At 49.0% G+C, this 15,842-nt stretch overlaps 1 protein-coding gene across 1 annotated transcript; it reads right to left on the minus strand.

Annotated features, from left to right (window-relative positions):
* Positions 1-8,446: 8,446 nt before the first annotated feature.
* Positions 8,447-10,780, minus strand: LOC149342587 (neprilysin-1-like). Its single transcript, XM_089546818.1, has one exon. The coding sequence runs from the start codon at positions 10,778-10,780 to the stop codon at positions 8,447-8,449; it is 2,334 nt and encodes a 777-aa protein (XP_089402944.1).
* Between the last annotated feature and the right edge of the window lie 5,062 nt (positions 10,781-15,842).

The raw sequence follows: 15,842 nt of genomic DNA on the forward strand, positions 1-15,842 counted from the left end.
AAAAAAATGCACCGCAGGTAGTGCTGCGGTTGTTCCTTCTTTGCTTTCTCTCGACGGCCGTGTCCATTTTACCGCTGTTCGACCCAAAAGAGAGATAGAAAACTTTTATTGAAGAAAAGAAAGCGACGAAGATGTCCTCTGTAGGAGAGAGTGCGGGCCGGGCACTTTATCTTTATTTATTTATTCTGCCCGCACTAATCTCTGCAGGAGAGACTAGCCCGCTCTGCCAGGCAGCGGTGCGGGCAGGGCACTTTTCTTCTTTCTTTGCCCGCTCTTTCTAATATATGTAGGACCGCCTCCTAGTGCAGCAGCCTTCAGGGGGTAGCCTCGGACCGGGTCCAGAAAAACACGGCGGTCTAGATCTCGAGGTCCGCTGCGCGCAGTGCCGCGGACTTCGACAGCCAGATTTCCCTGGTTTTCCGGCCTCGACAGCCAGATCAATAGAGCCAGATTCATTCGCGATTCAGATCAACAGAGCCAGATTTATTAATACAGAGCCGCCGGTTTACGATTCCCGAAGCAGTAATCTCGTGGCAGGCAGTACAGCGGGCACTCAACGCCGGGCGGGGGTTGCAGATAGCAGGCCGACTCGCATTTCAAGCACGGAACTGAAAGGAGGAGAAGAGAAAAAGAATTATGTAAGAGAAGTTAGGACATAAGGTTCCGTTCCGCGTTGCGCTGTGCCCTGTGGGCTACGCTAACCAAGAAGTGACCCTGATGAATTTATGTACTCTCTGATCGCTTAATGCGCGACCTTCGCGAATCGTCTGAGCGAACGATCCGCAACTCTCGGTTCGGTCGCACTTATTGCATGACTTACTGAAGATACGTGTAAATAAATGTATACGTGGTGTGGAGAAAAGCATCATGCCTGCGTCATTACATTTTGTCGAGTTTGCTACATGACCACCATAACCACCACGAAGAGAAACGTGTGCAGTCGAACCTGGATATATCTAACTACAAGGGGATCGCAAATAGTTGGATATATTAATAATTCTATATATAAAAAATACAGTATGTAACCTCATTTGTTACCTAGAGGCAAGAATTCACTGTACCGACGCTAGTGACGCGTTTCTTGCAGCGACATTCCGCTCGCCAACGTGCAAGCAGCGGAAGGCGCTCTATGGGCGTTTCAGGCCTCCTAAGCATAGAAGCCGCAGCGGACGGTGCTTTGGAAACAGCCATTGCCTATCATGAGAAGCCTAATCCTTTTACCAGTAGACTAGGAATAGAATAATCACTGATTAAAATTAAGGTACCATCTGTTTCCGCAATGCCGGCAGCACAAGCGGGCGAAGCTCGCCAGGTGAGGGCCGCCGCTAGGCTTTAGTTAGGTTGGTTTCACCGAAAGACAGCGATGCGGTGTGGAAATTGACTACCAGAGACCGAAGGACATCTCAAGCGCACCCTACGTCCACATTCTCACGTTGTTTCACTGCTTTAGCGCTGCCAGTATATGTGTCGAATGCCGCACAGCCGACCTGTCTCCGCCCGCGAAAAATGATCGAAAGCGCCGTTGGGAGGAGCCACCTGCAAACGTTTGGTTTGGTTTGGTTTATTGGGGTTTAACGTCCCAAAGCAACTCAGGCTATGAAGGACGCCGTAGTGGAGGGCTCCGGAAATTTCGACCACCTGCGGGTCTTTAACGTGCACTGACATCGCACAGTACACGGGCCTAAAGAATTTCGCCTGCATCGAAATTCAGCCGCCGCGGCCGGGATTGAACCCGCGTCTTTCGGGCCGGCAGCCGAGCGGCGTAACCACTCAGCTACCGCGGCGGTGGTTCGGTGCGCCGTTCGATATATTGAACTAGTGGCGAGGCTGGAGTTCGATGTATTGATCGACTTTCTTATACTTTTGCGCATGAGTTTGAAGAGGAAACTCGTGTGTTCGACATAGCCAATAATTCGAAATAACCGGGTTCGATGTAGCCAAGCTGGATTGTATGCCCCGTACGCCTCCATGGCTTCAAGCGGCTTCTGACCTTCGCCACTGGTTTGTCCCGAAGTAGTTAATTATAGCTGTTATCCTTACAAGTCGCGAGTTGTTACAACCGAAGCCTACTTCTGAGGCACCAATACACCTTCTTCCTAGTGGGTTCGGTTGTGGTACAATCCATAATTAGCACTGTACAGGAAGTAATATAGCCTATAGATTCTTACTCGTGAAGCGCAAGCAGTGTAAGCAAATTTATGTGGCCAGTCCACTCATGTGGTGCTCCGTTTGAAAGTGTCTAATCAGTCGTCGGAGACTACAGCATACTCTAATATGATACATGCACTACGTTTCAAAGGAATCCAATCGCATTATATTTCAATAAAACCGTCGTAAGGGGCACATGCTAGACGAAGTTCAATCAATGCAATAAACGCAGTAAAAAATGCAGTAAAGTTTCAGTGATAAAACATACGGTTCCTGTCCTTGCGATAACACACCTCACACACCTGGCTGACGTTGTACTATCCGTTTCCTATGAACGTGTGTGTGACGCGATACAAGACTTGCATGGATGGCGCAGAGTGATGAATATGAAATCAGGGACACATGTCCGCATAAATACTCACGACAGGCACAAGTGTCACACAGGCTGGGGTACAGGATACCCCTCCCGCATTCAGGCGTGGGACACGGCGGGGATGGCTTGCATTGTCCTGCAAGTCATTACAGTATTTTGCACCCGTTCTTTGGTTTCACGTCAGTGTAGTAGTAGTAGTAGTAGTAGTAGTAGTAGTAGTAGTAGTAGTAGTAGTAGTAGTAGTAGTAGTAGTAGTAGTAGTAGTAGTAGTAGTAGTAGTATTGGTGGTAGCAATGGTGGTGGTAGTAGTAGTACTGATGGTAGTAATGGTGGTGGTGGTAGTAGTAGTAGTAGTAGTATTGGTGGTAGTAATGGTGTTAATAATGGTGGTGGCGGTGGTGGTGGTAGTAGTAGTAGTAGTAGTATTAGTAGTAGTTCGGCGTAACCGGCGGGCAAGTTGCCATGGGAACCACTATATAGGGTGATTACCGTGGAAGGAATCCCTATTTCGGCGATCGAAAATGAAAACATGCTGCGAGCAGTCGGCGCACTGTCCGGCGATTTGCAGGTAGATGAGTGCGCAGTATGGTGGTCGCCACATGCGATCACTGCATCGTTAATGAGAAAACATTATAGGGATCACCAGCAACGAAACCTGGCGTCGACGTTGACCGCAAAAAGTGATCACGAAAAATTGCTGTGACGTCATCAGTCTACCCGCGTGATCCAAAAGGAGCAGTTGATAGTCAATGGGTATTAGACATAACGATAGTAGTAGTGTCATAGTTAGTGACGTCATATGTAGTGTTTTCATACGCAATACGTCCCTGAACGAAAGCATTGCCGCCATATTTGATATGTGGTCGAAGATGCTTCGAGAATTTATAGCACAGATATTTAAATAAAACAATTAAGAGGGCTGCGGAAATAAGCCCTATGTTCCAAAATGAGAAATGTAAGGAAAACAAAGAAAATGAAAAAAGCACATTTCGCTTGTGGTTTTTGTGAATTGAACCGAAACTGTCTTTTCCTCTTTTTTTCGTATGATGCTATTAAATGCAGCAAATTCTTAACACATCAACGTTGATGTAACGCAGTTTCCTGTGAATTTATTCCGGGAAACAAGGGGCATTATTTAAAAGCGCTTTTGCAATGCAAGATATGCGGCCAATGTCCCCACCTTTTGCCACAGTCACCAGGACTGCAGCTATCAGAGCAACGCAGGTAGATTTCAGGTACATCGTAGCACACTGCAAAGAAGGTGAGTTCAACATGTAAGTAAGCAACTGGGAAACTCGGCAGCTTCTCCCAATACTGCACGAGCTAGAAATGTGTGATTTTATTCTTTTCTTCTTTGCTACGTGACGCTTGCTCTGCAGGACTGAAAAATTGGACAAAACTACAGATATACATAGCCTAACATAATAACACATAGACTCGAAGAACTTAAACGGTTCCAGAGAGAATGGTGATAATTGAGCGTGAGAGCAACGCAATTGCAATCAATGAGCGTTTTTGTGCTAATAAAGATAAGCTTACTATGCAGGGGAAAAGTAACGTATTTTCTCGCGTTTACACAATACTATATTGGAGTTGACCACGAATAAGCATGTTTGGCACTTCTTGCATTCTTCTCTGCATGACACAGTTTTTCTTTGCATCCTTCTGTTATTTGCTGCCTGTGCTGTCGCATCCCGGCCACCAGGTGACAACTTCTGTAAAAAACTGCAGCACCCCCTTAGATCCTTGTTCATATATCTCGCCAGAGAGGTCACTCGTATCGACGTGAGTATCGAACAGTAGCGGCCTTATGGAATATAAAATATAAACCACTAATGTTTGTTAATTCCTCAAAGCTGTCAGCATGCTTACTGCCACTTTTCTTCCAAGCATTGCTTGAGGGCGAGGCTAGGTGTTAAAGATATTAAAAATAGTTTTCCCTCTCACTCCCTCATCTATCTTCATTTCCTATCTAGCTGCTCAGTTAGGTTTTGCGCTTTAGACGTACACACAAATACTGCTAACCATGTACAGGATATAATTTCGCATTCGGAAAGCGCATTGCCAGCCGCAGTAGCACGGCGGTGACGATGACATCACTTTAGTGCCCCCTGCTGCAATGGCGGCCACCTATACCTTATGCGTCAGTAGTTTGACATCTGTGAATACTTTAGCACGGCAGCTCAACTGAAGACTGCAACGTGTGGTCTTCTCAGGAAGCTGCACGCGCGGTAGCAGGGGTTTCCACAGGAACTGAAATAAGAAGGAGGGAGTCTAAATTTGTAGTGGGGAGGGGGTACTGCGGTTAAAGGAGATGCGGTTGCCAGTTTTGGTAGTCATTAGAGTAAAAAAAAATCGTTAAGAATTAAGAAGGTACCTTCAGAAAAACAAGGGAGGTGTACTGACCCTCCCTGGGGGTGTGTGGGGAAATGACCGGATGACCAGCCGCTCTTCTTCTTGCATACCGGAAATGTGCTGAGCGGCTTGCACACTGCCTGCTTCGGCACTTCTAGTTCCCTGCTTAATCCAAGGCCATCAGTATTTCGAATTCTGTTGAAGAGACGCAATTCCACTGTCCCTTCGAGGTCGAACTGACTCATATTAATTGGTACAGGTCTATCCTGATCGAATATTTCTTTAGTTTTTCTATACTTTCGTAAATAATTTGCTTTATGACCACTACGCTGTCTCATTCATTTTTTACTTTGCTATACTCTCTACGTATTTTTCAGAGAAGTACATACAACTTCTGCTGCATTAGTTCGCTACTCCCGACATTTTGCGAAGGCTGCCGAACAAATGTTTGCAGTTATTAGGTGTGTTACAAAATTTGTACAACGCCTAACTTTCCTGTGCCAATTTTTTAACTCCATGCGGTTTCCTGTGGTTTGGCAAAAAGAGCTTCGATAATGTAAGCTAGAATGCCTCACATCGAATACTTACCCAATGTACTTCAGCAAGCGGACAATTAGCCAACTTACCTACATCATGAAAGGAAACGTTCGAAAAAGCACAATAACGAAGACAGAATTCTTACCCAGCAGGCTTGTGATACCCTTGCCTGTTGCAACGTGTGACAAGGCAACACCTTATGTACACCCACAAGCACCGGGCAAGTTTTCTTTTTTTTTTTTTTGCTTTGCGCCATTGTGAAACAAGTGACACGAGTGGTCAAGACAGTAGAAAGGAAAAATAAAAAGGAGAGAGATAGCACTTGTTCTCTCTTGTCTCTCTTGATCTCCGTTGTCTTGTTCTCTCGCGCTGCCTGTTTACGATGCAAAACCAATAAACCTAAAAGTCGACACGTACACTATCGTTTTTCAAGTTTATTTATACGATGCGAGAGATTGACTATTACTAATCAAGGCACCGCCAGGTGGTTGACCAATTCTCTCTTTCTTCCATCCCGCGCAGTGAAGGTAGGGACGTCAAAGAATCGATGCCGGCCGCGTTACGGACCGGCAACATGTGTTAGTATACGCGCGTATCATGCTGCGTAGTCGGTAGGCGATTGCCGCAGTCGAAGATGGCGAAGGCAGGGGGTGAGTTAAGGGGATGGCCAATTCAGTTCAGTTGAATTCATTTTATTTACCAGATATTTCTGGAGAGTTGCGTGGACAAAAGCTGCTAGGGCAGATTGACTAGGTCCAGGAAACCACTACATAAGGCACAGCATATAGCATGCGTCACAAGAAATAAAGTAAAACTATGAAATCATAAGAACATAATAAACTGATGAAGGCAATAAAGTGACCCTGGAATGGTTTTGATGGTCTTATTGTAAAGCAATAAGTCTGTACAGGTGGTCTTGTGTGTATGAGGCAAAACGCAAAAGATACCCGCGTGCTATCCGGTTTTAGCGCACGTTAAGTACCCCAGGTGGTCTAAATTAAAACGGAGCTTTCCAGTACTGCGTCCCTCATACTCCATATATGTCACTTATGGAAGTTAAACCTCATAATTTCCGAAAGGAAATCAAACAACAGCACAGCCAATTGTACAAATATAAGAATGCATTGTAAACGGCTGTTGTAAACGGCACGGTCTTGCAAGATTTGCAGTGTGACGATGCATTGTTTTGTAGCGAAAGCTACACTGGCCACAAACTTAAGATTTCGCAGTGGCGGTGCTCCGAGGATTGGATTGGAAAACGTTTATTGTCAGCACTGAGTCCTAGTGGGCATTATACTAGGTGGCTTCGAACCCATGACTCTTGGCGACCTTGTGAGCCCACTCAGTGGCCCGGACTTGCGTCAACGGGTCTGAGCTGGCCAGTATAGCACAGAGACCGACCTTGAGCCGTTGCCTAGCAACCGCTGCAGCTGGCGGACGCCGCGCGCTCGCCGCGCCATCTGGCATGACGTCACACCTCTTGCCTCGTCGTTGTGCTCGCCTTAGCTTTCGCTACGTATATCCGGGCATAGCCGAGCTAAGCCATTGCCAATTTTTTTTTTTTTGGTACTATGAGCAGTTTATTCATGCTAGTCATTGCAACTGTAGCCCACACCAAACTGCAACTTGCCGGTTCTGGCAGCCTCAAAAGCACGAACACTGCTCACGCGCCTGTGGCCGCTTTCTCTTTATTGTAGCTCAGAGCGGAGGTCAAGAAGGGCGTGCAGATTCGGCGTGCTCGCCAGCGTGAGAAGTGTCAGCAACGGCAAAATACAGCCGTACGTGAGGCGTAACGCAAAGCCGCAGGACTTCGCGTTTCGCCTCTGGACTAGCCACCCAAACACGTACCTTGAAAATTATTTGCTTTTAGCCAGGGAAGCTGGGAACCAAATTGCTGTACTGCATGATTTTTGGAACCTATCCTTCGGGGAGTCAGAGTAATATATTTAAAGACGCAACACGTAAAGTAAGTACAACAGAGTAAGAAGCAAAGCTTACCGTACATCTGAAACCTCCTCAAAGATCAAAAGATTACAAGGTACACTTCAAATGCAGCAAGTGATGAATTTATTTACCGATAATGCGTCCGAGTTCTCTTCAATACATGGCCAGTCTTCAAATTTGGCGTTATGCACTCGAACCGATATTCAGTTTCATGTCAGTCTTTTAAATATCTCAAAAGAAATTGGTTTGGTTTGGTTTGGTTTGGTTTATGGGGTTTAACGTTCCAAAGCGACTAAGGCTATGAGAGACGCCGTAGTGGAGAGCTCCGGAAATTTCGACCACCTGGGGTTCCTTAACGTGCACTGACATTGCACAGTACACGGGCCTCTAGAATTTCTCCTCCAAAGAAATTCAACCGCCGCGGCCGGGATCGAACCCGCGTCTTTCGGGTCAGCAGCCGAGCACCATAACCACTGAGCCACCGCGGCGGCGTTCAAAAGTAATTGATCACGACTCGTTGACAGCGGGAAGGAAGAGTGCAAGGTAATGTCTTTCAGATGGCTCCCAGCCACAGCAAGTAGTAGTGAAATGCAGCATACTAGGATCCCTTTAGGAGTGAAACATAGCGCAAACCAATACATCAAACAAAAATTGCGCTGCTTACATACGCTATGGCATAGTGCGAAATAAGCTATACGCTTTTGTAATGTGACGCGGCATGCTAATCACGTGGGAAAATCATGGCAATGTAAAAATTGACAATTCACGATTATGCTTCCTGTGAGGCAAATATGTCGCGCAGGAGCTTTTCAGAATAAAAGCGTGGGCTTTACATAATGCAAAAAACGTCACTTAGGCGCGACCATGCAGCGGTTAAGCAGACGACACTTGCTATGATTTTTTATGAATAGTTTCTTTTTAGTTCTGAAAGTTCGCACTCATATGTTTGCTGCGGTTGTAATGACTTGCTGAATATTATCAAATGTGCTAACAAAAGGGCAGCGACCACCATATACAGTGAAGAATGTACAATTGTACCGAAATTTCGGCATTCATGGATTCACAGGCTTTCTTCAGTGCCGGTGCTGCTCATTGGTGCAGTACGCACCTCTTGAGTGGGTTCATAAACGAACCCGGCTTGCATCCGAAGGCCAGCGCAAACTCCGGCATGTTCCTGAGAGGCCCATTGACGCGGAACCAGGCGGGGCTGTGCGGGCCCTGGGCAGCCATCTTGCGCAGAAACCGACGGTTACTGTTCTCGCAGTAGTTGGCAGCGTAGTAGACAAAGAACAGTTGGCTGACGTCCCAGTGCTCGAGAAGCGCCACGCGGTAATCGGGAGCCAGGCGGCGTGCGAACAACAGAAACGCGTCCATCGCCGGTCCCAGCGCAAGGTTGTCCCAGAGATCAGACCACGAGGTACGCGTCGCGTCGAGCTGCACCCTCCGTTCAGCCCAGGCCAAAGCCGCGTACTGGCGCTCGAGGCAAACCCGCAGTTGGTCCAAACTCCACGCCAAGCTTTCACCACCGGACTCCTTGTTGTCATTGCTGCCGTGCTCGAAGTTGAAGGCCCAGTGATAGACAGCCCGAAGCAGTGACCGGTAGACCTTCGGCGCAGCGCGGGCCAGCTGCAATGGGCGCAACGAGGCATCCTCGTTGAGAAATAAATCGAACACGGGAAGTGGTATCTCAAGCCGGTCGTACGGTGGTGCCAGGCGGCTTTCGGCGCTCAGGAAACCCCCCGTCCAGCCCGGGTAGCCTACGGCGCCTCCACGTGGGTTCATGCGCGACATCAGCTTCTTCTCTAAGGTCTTTCGGAACCAGTTGTAAAAAAACTGCGGCGTGGAGACCTTCGGGTTACGTGTGTAGACGCCGTCTATGTACGCATCCCTCACGGCGTCCATATCCAAGGCTGGCGGCCTGAAAGGCTCCCACGAGACGGCGTTCAATCTGTCTCGTAGGTATGCCTCTAATATGCTACTCATAGGACCCAGCCGTGCCCGAAGCGACTCGAGCAGTGACGAACGGAGCGTCGACAACATGTCAGCCACGGCGCTCTCACCGCCCACCAGCGACATTGCGAAGAGACGAGACACGTAGAGCGGCAGATTCGGCTCGAAGCGCTCGACTAAACGTAAGCAGTACTGGGCTTGCGGCAACACCTGAGGGAACTCTGGGTGCCGCGCGTAGTTCACCGAGGCAAGATGGTCGCGCGCAGCTTGGTCATCGAGCAGTGGAGACAGCACGAGTGTAACGCGGAATAGGAGGTAGCCCAGGAGCTCGCTCGTGAAACGCAACAGGTCGCTGCGTGTCAATCGCACGAGGTAGTCTGGCGAGCTGAGCTTGACGTACGTTCTGGCTGTGACTGGCCGCAGACCTTTGCCGAACACACCCTGCAGAAGGCTCGTCCATTCGATATTAGGTAAGAATGGAAGCTCGCGAACTTTGACCATGCTGCCGTTAGTAAGCACTTCTGTGTCAAGCTGGGGGTGGGTGAGCATCAGGGCCAGGCGCTCCTCAAACAGCAGCACATCCGTGTCCGTGTAGTTCTTGAAGAAAGCCAGCAGGGAAGCAAAGGACCTTCGGACCACCTCGTACTCTTTCTTTTCCAATGGTCCCGACAGCAATACCGTGGACGGTTCTCCCAGCCCCACGAAACGTTTGGCTCCTGCGCTATCCGTGGCAACGAAGGGCCTGAAGAGTGCATCGACGCCCAGTTCACGGAACGCGACGGCCAGCTGACGGGACAGCTGTACGGCCGACGGTCTGCGGCGTGAGGTCGTCCGCGTCATCCAGGGCCGCAGCCGGATCGCTTCCAAGAACATGGCATGTAGTGTGGGGAAAAGAGTCGGCTGTGGATGCATGCAGTTGTCGAGAAGGAAGCGGAACGCCGGGAATCTGGTGGCGTTGTCACGCAGCACTGAGGCGAGCAGTTCGGCGTAGCCGTCCACGAGAATAGTGTCCATGGAGAGTCGCTCGGCTCCCGGAGGCAACGGTCGCGTCAGCGCCCAGTCCTCGCACACGTACGCGTAGAAGTCGTCGCAGGGGTCGCGGCTGTTGTTGATCTGACGAAGCAATAACCGCGCTTGATCCATGCACGCCGCCGAGTCGCAGCTGGTGCGGGCGCCCCGCTCGGGTACGGCTTTCAGGAAGCTGCTCCTGTTGGATTGGGACACAGCAGGCGCCGATCGGTTGACCATAGTGGATGGAGGAGGACTGTCGGCGAGTAGAGTGGTCGAAACAAATGCAGTGATCACCACCGACACCAGCAGTAACACCGCGGTGGTGATCGCGAGGCTCCAGACGGCTGCCGCCCAGGAAGCGCGGCGGGCCCGTGCGTTGCGCAGCAAGACCGGTGGGACTCTCGATGCTGCCGACGTCCCCGCAGAGATGATCTGGACGTCCGCTGTGAAGACTTCGGTCATCGCCTGGCCGACCACGCGCGAACGAGGCGCAGTCCGTGCCGATGTTTGAATGCGTTGGCAGCGCGTGCCTGTAGTTGCCCTCTTCTTTTTAATTAACATGTGGCACTTTCTTGAGGAATAGCCAAATTTGGCTTCAGAACAAACGTATCAACCCATGACATCCTCCTCCAGCTAAAAGAGGAAATAACAGATATGCCGAGAAGCAACCAAACCAAAGATATAGTAGCTAGACCACTGCACGAGCCGCATTCTGAGGCCCGAGCCCGGTCCGGGCTCAAGACTCCAAGCCCGTGCGCGGCCCGCGGTTTCTAGCCCTGACTCGGCACGGGCTCGCTACATTATCACTCGACTGAGCCCGGACCCGGCTCGGCAAGCTTGACGTGAGGCCCGACTCGGCCCGCGGGCCCGTTCTCGCAGCAGCTCAAGCGGTAAATTCCCGCGTGCAAGAAGTCTTCTCTTGCACAAGAAGTGGCTGGCGAAGATTCTCACATCGCAATAACATTTGGAAAAAACTGGTATGGTAAACACAAGAAGAAGACAAGATAAGGCGAATCGCGCGCTCGGCTCTTTGAACAGTGATCTTGTCTATGAATAGCCCCGAACAGCGCCTCCTTCAGATCAACTTCTTTTCTTTCTCGACACATTAAGAGCTTTTGCTGACCGCGCCCTGCAGGACGATCAGACCTTGAAAAAGCCTTCACTACATTAGTAGAGCACGCTGTTCCAGCCCTTTGTGCTTCAAAGTTGCTGAAGTGCAAGAGCGATGGCATATCGACGAGCTCATGAACCATATCGGTTCGTTTCCTGATACCGCTTCTCTGCAACTACGCATTCAATGTCAGTGACAAGCATGACGTAGTTAAACATTTCACAAAAAAGCCCCTTTCGCGAAAGTGCGCGAGGCTCTGAGGATGGCGTACGTGTTACTGTCGTGTGGAGGTTAGCCTCCACAATAAATATACTTATTTTTTCGAGTTTGAGTAAGTGTTGACTCACAACGCACTGATATTGAATATATGAACCTCTATATCTGCGCAGGGTTATGTGCAGGCAGATGATGCCGCGTCTCACGTTACATAGCTGGTGGCACTGACAGCAGGGCGCATTTTTCGCGCGTACCATACACGATCAAGTTGAGCGTCAACGATGCGACTCGAGACACCATGCAGTCTTGCAGGAAGTGCGCGGCAGATCAAATGATGAAACCAGTTGGCAAAACTCCACATTTTCTGGCGCCAACTCTGGCTTCGGTGGCGACAATGGTAACTCTCAAAAACTTTACGAAGGAAACGCGGGATCAGGTACCGCTTTACGTGCTACTTACATGAGTAAACAACAGCACGGGACGGAGCTCTTTCAGAGCCCAAGCTTTCAGTATTAGCTCCTGCCAAGCACTGCTTTCAAATAACGACCCTCAGACAAGCGAACTTAAAGGTGACAGAACAATTTTCCACGCAGTGGATTTAAGCAGGCGCGCGCTGTCATATCAGCGCAGCAGACGACGCGCGAGTGCATTGCACAGCAGTAGCAGCGAAAGACACGACTAAAATGGTCCGGTTACCCTTAGCGCAAGTGATTCTGAGCTCCCTTTTAAAAAAGTTTTGATTGTACTTGAAACAACATGAATGCACCCAAAAACTCAACGACAGAACAGCTGCGAACGGTCTGCGTTTCTATGAGCGACGGCGCGGCAGTGATCCTACTCCGGTGGCGGCGCGTGGCGGCGAAAGGCCGTACTAGCCTCGACGGCGGGCTCCCATTGTTCGCCTCTCGTTCTCCCAGGCACTGATCTGACAAGCGTTTGCGGGACGGCAGGCTGGAAACGCTGATTGGTCAAAAAAATATGACGTCATACGCGTGACGTCATAGGTCACGTGATATTTAATGACGTCATGTTTGGTTGGGGACAGGCATGTTTTCCCTAGATTTTCCCCCGCCACCGCTCGTCAGCGGACGGGGCTGCTCGCGAGGAGCCGAGAGGCGAGGAGGCAGCGTGCACTGCAGCGTTGCCTCCTCGGCGTGTCCCCGTCATGTCTTTCGACCCGCCGCGGTGGCTCAGTGGCTATGGCGCTCGGCCGCTGATCCGAAAGACGCGGGTTCGATCCCGGTCGGGGTGGTCGAATTTCGATGGAGGCTAAATTCTAGAGGCCTGTGTACTGTGCGATGTCAGTGCACGTTAAAGAACCCCAGGTGGTCGAAATTTCCGAACCCCTTTCACTACGGCGTCCCTCATAGCCTGACTCGTTTTGCGACGTTAAAACCCCAATAAACCATAAACCCATGTTCTTCAGTGCGCGCGCGAGATTAAAAAGCGCACCTGTCGCGCTGCGCTGTCACACTGCATGCCTGCTTCCGTGCATTTCTTGCGGACTCCTTTCAGTCATACTTAGCTATACTTTGACCAAAAGGCTTCTTAAACAGTTATTTCAAGTTTTATTGCTATGTATAAAGAATATGTTTGTAGCAGGTGCGTGAGCCCGAACAAAAGAAAACTTTTTATTCCCCTTCAGTATTCCTGCTTATCGAGACTTGAGTATTTATATGTTGCAGTACATCTTTTTTCAGGCATCACAACTGATGTTTCGATGTGTTTGGTAATTGACTTCATTGTAGCTTCATACTTGCACCATTTAAACTCTGCACATAGCTCTTTTTTCACAAAAGGAAATGTGATTAGGTTTCTGAATAGAGCTGTGCACGGGCCGCAATTTCGAACCCGCGCCCGGCCCGGGACTTAACCTACCGACAGGAAGCCCGGCCCGACACTGAAGGACCCTGAGCACGCTCGTGCTCGGCCCGACCTGCAAAGCGGCGACGACACAAAAAGAGAATTTCAGGAAAATGAGTTTATTTCAATGACATTCAAATTTTGACCTCGCATTCCAGATCACAGTTTGGGATTATACACAAGACACAACGCATAAAGGTATAGATTTGTCACTCTAAATATGCAAGTTGTTCATTGATGATGGCTTGATCGAAACAAGAGCGGCGCTCTTTCATTACGAATCCTGCGGCGCTGAAATTTTTCTCGCTGCTTGAATTGGTGGCCGCAACGGCTAATACTTCCATAGCAAGAGAAACGCTTGAAGTATGAAGGGGAATGACAGACGTGGTGTCGTAAGCCATGGATGGCGTGCCACAACAGGAAGACTTTTTGACTTGTTAGAGGATAAGCGAGCAAATAAGCGACAGGGCGGCGCTATACTGCGAATGCCGATGTGGCCGCGACGTCCCTGCTTGTACTATTCACGGGAAGGCACGGTGCTGTGTTCACTTTGCTGACAAGCGATTACGGCGAAACGCAGCACTGCGCCAGAATAGTACAAGCTGAGCCGTAGTGGAGGCGCCAGTGACATTCTTCTAATGCTTTTCATGTGGTGCCCCCCCCCCCCCCCCCCCTCCTTCGCTCTCGCCCGCGACTATTGTCCGTCTCCCCGGCCGGAACCTGCCGGGTAGGCGGACAAGAGAGAAGGCTGCCGGCTCTGCGGTGCGCTGCGAGTGGCGAGTGGAAGAATTTAACCTTTTCCCGATGTGCTGCTGCAGCGCTACTCCGTGACCCCGCGACCTCGCGTGCGCCGTACGCAGCCCTGCCTCCGCTTCCCAGAACCATCCTTTCTTCTTACAAGGCGCCCAAAACTGGTTGCTTTGCCCCAACGTTGGTACTTGCTAGAACGAAAAATGCGTTTCTAGCCCCAGCCAGCTTTTTTTTTTTTTTTTTTAGCGTTTGTACTATCTTCCCGTCCTTGTACATGCCCTCCTGGATGGTCTAGACACAAATCACTTCCTGCTGTGCATGCAAGACGCCCAGCGCACCACAGCCATATTCGCACTTCCACATATATGATACATGCTTTGCCCAACTTAGAGCCTTGGGCGTTTGGTTGTGAGTAACACCGTATGGCGCGTAATGCATTCCCATCAGGCAGAATTAAAATATGAGAAAATTCATCGCAAGATATATTTCCTTGTATTCTCCAAGTAAATTACTTCTATACTAACTCCTCCCTTCTGAAGTGACCAAAAGATAAAACAACTCAGCGTGTAAAAAAGGTGAATGCAAAAATACACTACTTTTGTGCAAAATTCACAGGAAGTGCACTTAAATTGCCACAAGTGCATGGCCAATTAAGGAAAAAAAAAACAAGGGCAAAGGACGGAGACGCACAACAGGAACACAGGACGACGCTGTGTTCTGTGTTCCTGTATTCTGTGTTCCGAGTTCTGTGTCCCCGTCTTTTGCGCTGGTTTTCTTTCTACAATCGTGAACCAATTAACTCGCCCAGCTCTCCACTCTACTGGACCAATAAGGCATCAAGCTTCACAGTGCATTAGTGTTATATCTTACGCTACATATTTTCGAATTGTTTTTGCTCGGCATACACGTCTTTCATTTGCTTAGGAAGAAAGCAGCGCAGTCAAGAAAGTTACTCCCTCCTGCCAGCGAAAATTAAAAAAATGCGGTTTTTTCAGCGCCAGTATAAAATCTTTGCATGCTGACGGCATGTTGAAATTTTCGTTAATGCACCGTAATAATTATCTCATGAAGCCCCAGCTCTTGTGGCCCAGGACGAAGAGTACGATGATTTATGGCAATATTTGAGGTGCATTTATGAGCCAAGTTCTTAATGCTCTAACGTTCTCCTAAGCAAATAAAACTGAAAATTGTGATAATTTTGATAATGCTTTATGGAGCTAACACTACCAGGACGTGGTAAACAAACAAAAAATAAATTCTTTGATAAAGGCCTGTACGCTGCACTTGTGCTGCTCATTTATTTCATGCTGTCCATTTTCTCAGTGCAGTGTCTTCTTTGATATGCATATTTCTGGCTCATTACATACTTTGCTTCGGTTCACAATTCTTCTTTTAGCTATATTTCATCCACTTTCCTGCCATAATCTCTATTCAAACGTAATTTGTGTAATTTTGCTTTGTCCGGGCTCCTGCAATGTTCTTTTTATTTTTATTTTATTTAGAACATACTGCAGGCCTACAGTAGGCCCAAGCAGGAGGGGCGAATACATAATATATGCAAAAAAGAACAGGTTTAGCAAAATT

The sequence above is a fragment of the Amblyomma mixtum genome, chromosome 5 (genome assembly GCF_055824585.1).
Source record: "Amblyomma mixtum isolate Tamu chromosome 5, ASM5582458v1, whole genome shotgun sequence".
Classification (NCBI taxonomy): Eukaryota; Metazoa; Arthropoda; class Arachnida; order Ixodida; family Ixodidae; genus Amblyomma; species Amblyomma mixtum.

What these genes read in the sequence shown, in the direction of transcription:
- LOC149342587 (XM_089546818.1), bottom strand. Translation starts at nt 10,780, where the DNA reads ATGACCGAAGTCTTCACAGCGGACGTCCAGATCATCTCTGCGGGGACG.